General features: G+C 31.4%; 1 protein-coding gene across 3 annotated transcripts in view; it reads left to right on the top strand.

The window, feature by feature from the left end:
- LOC107627899 (TMV resistance protein N) overlaps positions 1 to 5,039 on the top strand; it is a 5,772-nt gene extending 733 nt beyond the window's left edge. The window contains exons 2-5 of one of the 3 annotated variants that reach the window (XM_016330710.2): positions 1,421 to 2,546; positions 2,636 to 2,935; positions 3,030 to 4,373; positions 4,681 to 5,039. In XM_016330710.2, coding sequence (XP_016186196.2) covers positions 1,421 to 2,546; positions 2,636 to 2,935; positions 3,030 to 3,959 — 2,356 coding nt within the window. In that variant the 3' untranslated portion in view covers positions 3,960 to 4,373; positions 4,681 to 5,039. Of the gene's footprint in view, positions 1 to 1,417; positions 2,547 to 2,635; positions 2,936 to 3,029; positions 4,649 to 4,680 lie in introns of those variants that run through there. The other 2 variants (XM_021116395.1, XM_021116396.1) reach the window with 2 other exon arrangements.

Below are 7,022 nucleotides of genomic sequence, written 5' to 3'. Positions count from 1 at the left end.
TAATATAAATATGTAATTTTGAATGTTATATGCATGAAATTATAGATATGATGTTAAATAAGAACTTTAGTTTATTGGTCTCTATAATTTTACCAAATTTTTAATTAGGTTTCTATATTTTTTTTCTTTTCAATTAGATCCCTATATTGCTTTAATTTTATAATTAAGTCCTTTTCATTCTAAAAAATATTAAAGTTAACATTTCTTCGTAAATTAAAAATATTTATAATTAAAAACTTAATTAAATCTTTGACCGCATGTATTTTGGTAAAAATATTATGTTAATTTTAACATGAAAGAAACGTAATTACAAAATTAAGAGTAGTGTAGAGACCCAATTAAAAAAAATGTATAAGGACCTAATTAAAAATTTGATAAAACTACAAGGACCAAAATAATTAAACCTTGAATTATTTAATAGTAACACCCAAATTCATCCTTAAAGAATGTTAGATCGGATATTGCGATCTTCAACAAATTTTTATCTCTATAAGTTGACGAGAACTACTCTTATTAGATAGTTTGGTTCGTTCTTAGTTTTGAAGAAGACTAATTTGTCTTATAGTGATATTTTGGAATTTAATTGTTATCTAATACGCATATTAAAATTGAGTAAATATTTAAATTGGTTCTTAAAGAATTTTTGACTAGACATTTTTGTCTCCAACAAATAAATTATTATCTAAAAGTCTTTAAGTATTAGTCCTATTGGACAAATTTATCCCTCTATTGTTTTTAATTGATTTTTTAATATACGTATTCAACAAATGAGTTTCTAACCAATTTTATCATGAGACAGAGGAACCAATCTATTCGTTAGAAGTAATTTTTGAGAACTTTTAGAGAATAAAAATTTATTAAAAACTAAAGTGTTTGATCTAAAATTTCTTGAGGACGAATTTAAGTGTTCATTGTTAAAATTTGATCGAAAACAAAATAGATCAATGTGTCCAACGAGAACTAATTTGGTATTTACTTGTTATTTAATTTTTTATGTTGTGTTAGAAGTGTTAGCACTTAGCAGTTTTATCACCAAAGAAGGATATATGCAGATCTAGCAACTATTTCAAAGTAAATGGCGAAAATTTTATGCTAAATTTAGAAGCTTCGTACACTATTGCCAAGTAAAGAGAGTCGTGCGTTCACCTTAAGTTGGCAATTCACATTTCAACTGAGGAAAAAAAGAACTGCCATCAAGTTTTGTGATTTTCCTACTTTGTTTTCTATGGGTCAATGCACATTTTATTTGAATAAGAAACAACAATAATATTATTAATGTTGCAAGTACGAGGAGGGTTGAAGTTAGTCCACACAAATAAATGAAATATTGAGTTACCATGAAATATTGACATGCTCATTTTCTGTTACTTTAGTTTAGTCTCCATTATTCGTTCTTTCTTCTTATATTTTTTTTTAGTAGGAATGAATCTGAAGTCATTGATGACATTGTCAAGAGTATATCGGAGAAATTGCCGCATCTTTTGTCAAATGCATCCGAAGGCCTTATTGGAATTGATGAAAATTCAAAATTTCTTCAACCTCTACTGGAAATGGAGTCTGATGAAGTTCGAATTGTGGGAATTTGGGGCATGGGAGGCATAGGTAAAACAACAATTGCTAGAGCAATATTTGACAGATATGCCTCTCGATATGAAGGTTGCTGCTTTCTACAAAATGTAAGAGAAGAATCACAAAATTCTGGCAAACACGGCTTATATGAGAAACTTATTTCTGAACTACTTGAGGAAGAACATCTCCTTGTGAAGGGATCAGCCCAAGCAAGATCTATGTATGTTAAGAGAAGGTTGAGTCGGAAAAAGGTCTTCATAGTGCTTGACGATGTGGATACATCAGATATATTAGATTATCTAATTATAAAACAAATCTGTTTGGCACCAGGAAGTAGGGTCATTATAACAACTAGAGACGAGCAAGTACTAATTGCTGCAAGAGTGCATGCAATATACAAGGTCCAAGAATTGAGCTTTAAGAGTTCCCTTGAGCTTTTTTGCTTAAAAGCCTTTCACAAAAGCTATCCTGAAAATGGATATGAAAAGCTTTCAAAAATGGCCGTTAATTATGCAAATGGCATTCCATTAGCCTTAGAAGTATTGGGATCCTTTTTATGCTCAAGAAGTGTAGTAGCTTGGGAAAGTGCACTAAGAAAACTCAAGATTCATCCTGATCCAAGCATATTCAAAGTGTTGAAATTGAGTTATGATGGATTAGATGAGTTAGAGAGGAGCATATTCTTAGACATTGCTTTCTTTTTCAAAGGAGAATGCATGGATGATGTCATAAGGTTTCTAGATTCTTGTGATTTCTTTGCAGAGATCGGAATAAACAATCTTGAACGTAAAGCTCTTATAACCATTCGGGGCAAAAGAATAGAAATGCATGACTTGATACAACAGATGGGTTGGGAAATAGTTCGTCAAGAATCAAATACAGACCCTGGAAAGTCACCAAAAATAAATAGAGACCCTGGAAAGCTTAGCAGATTAAGTAGACCTGAGGATTTTTACAATTTATTGAAAAATAGCCAAGTAAGAAAACAGTACATTTATTTTGTTTTTGCTTGTTTAAAACTAATTGTACCGTAGCAGTTTCTTACTTCAAGTTTTTTTATTTTCAGGAAAATAAATTAGTTGAAGGTATTATGATTGACTTGTCTCAAACTAAAGATCTACACTTGAATGCCAACACCTTCAAAAATATGCCCCGCCTAAGATTTCTTAAACTTCATACTCTCTTGGGTGTAAGATCATCGAATGTGCTAGTTCCTACAGGTCTTGAGGCATTTTCTGATGAACTAAGATATTTGGAGTGGTGTAGATATCCTTTGAGTTCCTTGCCGTCAACATTTTTTGCTGAGAAGCTTGTTGAGTTTAGCATGCCACAGAGTCAGGTTTCTAAACTTTGGGATGGAGTGCAGGTATTTGTACCTATATCTCTTCTCTTTTTGCTTTTTTCTTTTAAGTTGAAACTTTTAAGAATTTCTGCATTGATGTGTCTTTGAATTATTACAGGATCTTGTGAATTTGAAGATAATTAACCTTTCGCAATGCAACCAGTTGGTGGAACTTCCTGATCTTAGTAAGGCAACAAATCTTGAGGTGTTAGACGTGTCCTTTTGTAAAGGGTTGTGTGAACTTCACCCATCTGTTTTATCCATCCCCACACTTAAAAATTTGAGTCTTTCTTGGTGTCAAAAACTGAACAGTGTTAAAGGGGAGATTCATTCCAAGTCTCTTAAAAGACTTGATTTTGGAGGTTGCTCAAGCCTAGAGGAATTTTCGGTGACATCAGGGGAACTGAGTTGTTTATATTTCATTTTCTCAAGAATTAAGAGTCTTCCAAATGAGCTATGCGGCTTTATAACTCTGGAAGAACTTAATCTTGCTTGTTGCAGCGAGCTAATTGAACTCCCTCACAATCTGAAAGCCTTTTCACGATTGAAAAGTTTGACTCTAAATAGTTGCAGTAGTCTTAGATATATACCTGAACTTCCACCATCTATAGAAAAGTTATTTGCTGCTGACTGCACATCATTGGAATCAATATTCAGTTTAAAGGAAGTATTCAGTTTAAATAGGAGACGTATCTCATTTACGAATTGCATGAGATTGGATAAGGAATCACTGAATGATATTATAGAAGATGCCCATCACACAATATTCAGAAATATGTTGTTGTGGTCATCAGCATCATCTTATGGTTCATGGGTTCCTGATGAAGATGACTGGGACAGTCGCTTCAACTGTGATGTTTGTCATGCAGGGAGTAGTGTGCCGGAGTGGTTCAGATGTCAGAGAGCAGAAGGAGCTTCAGTAACAGTTGAAATAGAACAACCTTACTACCAGCTGTTGGGTTTCTGTTTCTGCTGTGTTCTTTCTCAAGAGTTCTCCGACGATCACTCTATCCTTTGTGAATATGACTTAAGAGTACCCGAATATTGAGGGACATTGAAAAGTACACAGGCAGTGATGATCATGGCACCACTTGCAACCAAACCATTACATTCAGATTCAGTGCAAAAACATATTTATTTGAACAAGAGGATCCTGTGATTAAAGAGTGTGGGGTTTTTCCAATATATGCCTCAGATGTCCTTGATCTCATCGCAAGACTGGAACTGGAGTTCGACTTGAACCCTCATCATAAATCTGCGGTGTGGAAGGTTCTTGGAGATTGGGATCTCGATGCACTGAAAAGTAGGCTCATTCAGAAGATTAAAGAAAAATCAATCTGCTTTCAATCTGATAGTATCTGGGACTCAGAAGAAGTAAGCTGGAGTGACTTAGAAGAAGCAAGTTGGAGTGACTCAGAAGAAGAATGAAAGAAAGAAAGAAAGTTAGTTACTTCATCAAAAGGTATTATTAATTAACCCCTCCCTGTATATATATTAGGGACGATGCAAGTGCCTGCGATATACAACATATATGGTGGTGTTTTTATTCCATCCTTTAAAGTTCAACTAAATAGGGAATTTGAAAATGTGCATGCATCACTAATTACTAGTACATACTAGATAGATTTCCATGTAAATTATCAGAATAAGCTATATACTTACTCCCATAAATGTATGTATTTGGGTTCCTGGTGATTGGGAACTGCTTCTGAATAAAGTGCGCCTAATTTCATTTAAGATGTTATTGAAATATACTTATTTATTTGCAGAGGCAGCAAGGGGGAACACTGCATTAGCTTTTTCAAAATTAGCAAAAGCTTCATGGCTCTAATTCCACCTTGTAGTACAAACTGATGTACCTACATTCACTTTTGTGTATCTCAATGGCTGTCTGAATACTGGGCATTAATGTGGATGGATAGTATCAAAGGCAATTCAGGAATTCTTGCATTTGATATCATCCCTTAAGTAACCGTATAAGGGAAATTCTGCTTTTTTGAAAAAAGTACTCATTGTAAATATATTGGTCTTTCTCCAAATTAGAATATGTATGTTAAATAAGGAATGACTTGCAACAACCGGTGAATATTAATGCAATAATAATATTGTATATGCACCTTCCTTTTTATATCTTCTTTTACCAAAATATTTTTGACCTTTAAACAGATCAAGGTACAAAAGCTGCAGATTTTAGAGCAACACATTCCCAGTAGAAACACCACATTTTAAAATAAATAAGTTTTGAGATCAGTTTGCTTTCAAACTAAGAAACCTATATGATCTGTAATGATTTCCATGCAGAGTTGATAACAGAATGCACAAAAGACTATACCATTCTTTTTAAACGTAATCTCATTTGATGAAAGAGAAATTATATGAGGGTGTAAAAACCAAGCAAGCAAGAAGAGATATTTAAAGCTAGTACATGTAATTTAAACACCAAAATAGCTAAAAGAAAGCTAGTGCATCTAATTTGAGGAAGAAACTTAAAAAAGTATGAAATTACAAGAAAATAGAATCTAAACCAGTTAACCCTCAATCCGCATCTTCCAGGTGATTTCATATGCCCCTTAGATCAGTTTTCACATAGTACTTTCTTGCATTTTCTCCTTGGTTAATTTTGAAGACTAGCTCTTGTCACCTATCACCTTAGTTTCTGCATTATTGATATTTATAGGCCCATGCATTTCTATAGTAGTTTACAAATTGCTATTTTTTTGCATTGTAATTTGCAGTGGTAGTTTATGAAGTTCTATAGTTAGATGTGATTTCTATTTTTTACTATTTGATAATTTGTCCCTTTATTTTAACTTTCATAACCTTTCATTTTATGAAGAAGCACTAGGAAATATCAACCATGTGAAACCCGGTAATTATTTTTATTCAAAGTCTTATTTGAAAATTTCAACTAACGTGATCCAACTTATAATGTGCAATTTTATTGTTTTATTTGAAATTCAAATAAGTGCCAAGTCTCTAATAACACACTTGACATATTTTGTAATAAGCAATAACTATGAAGTTATTAGGGGACTGTATAATTAGAAATTGAATAAATTATAAAGAAGGAACATAGAAAGAACCCAAAATAAACCTAGAAAGAACATAGCAATTGAGTATAATAATTATACAGAGAAAGGACAATTATAGAGAAGCATTTTGTTTATATTCGTTTGTCTATCACATTTTCCATATTAGATTCACATCTTTTCAATTTTTATTAGTATAATAATTATATAATTATAATTATGAGATGACAATGAATTATTCTTATAATATTAATAATACAACTAAATAACTAATAAATTTAGTTTTTATTCTGGTAATATCTATTAGGACTCGTTTAAATCAGGTTATAGAGACATAGAAATCATAATAGACAAACAGATTCATTAATTGTTAAGAATCAGACATCTTATTGACTTAATTGCAATGGGACTCCGTTTGCTAAATGCTTAATGCTAATTGCCACCTTCATTTCTTATCAATTAAGCCATAATCAACTATTTTTGTGAGAAAAGCACCACTTCTTTTTAATGAAATGATTTATATTACGGCCTTATTTATAATAAGAACTCAATTGAATCGATGTAATTCTTTTTTTTATATTTTTTGAAAAAAAGTACTCACTATAATTATTGGTCTTTCTCCAAATTGAAACTTGTGAAGGGAATGACTTATAACACTTTGTGAATAATAATGCAATAATATTGTATATGCATCTTCCCTTTTATATCTCCTTTTATCAAAATATTAGACCCTTAAAAGAGTTGATAACAAAATAACAACACATAAAAGGACTATACCAATTAGAATGAATCAAAGAGTATATATGTTTAATTTCTCATCACAATTTTAAATATAAATTCACTCGATCTAATTTATTAACATTTTACTTTTTTATATTTCATCTCAAATTTGAATTCAGATTCCAATTCTAGATATTAACTCTAACCAAAATAAGTCTCTAATAAATTTCTAATACCATACATAGCAATTTTGTTGGTAATAAGTAATAACTACAGATAAAGATATTTAGAAGACTTTATTATAAATCTGTATTCAAAATATATATGAACTCAATTCTAATTTTCTAAGCTATAAGTAATAT

This window comes from Arachis ipaensis, chromosome B02, assembly GCF_000816755.2.
Source record: "Arachis ipaensis cultivar K30076 chromosome B02, Araip1.1, whole genome shotgun sequence".
NCBI classification, from domain to species: domain Eukaryota; kingdom Viridiplantae; phylum Streptophyta; class Magnoliopsida; order Fabales; family Fabaceae; genus Arachis; species Arachis ipaensis.
This window is presented reverse-complemented; position numbering and strand designations above follow the sequence as displayed.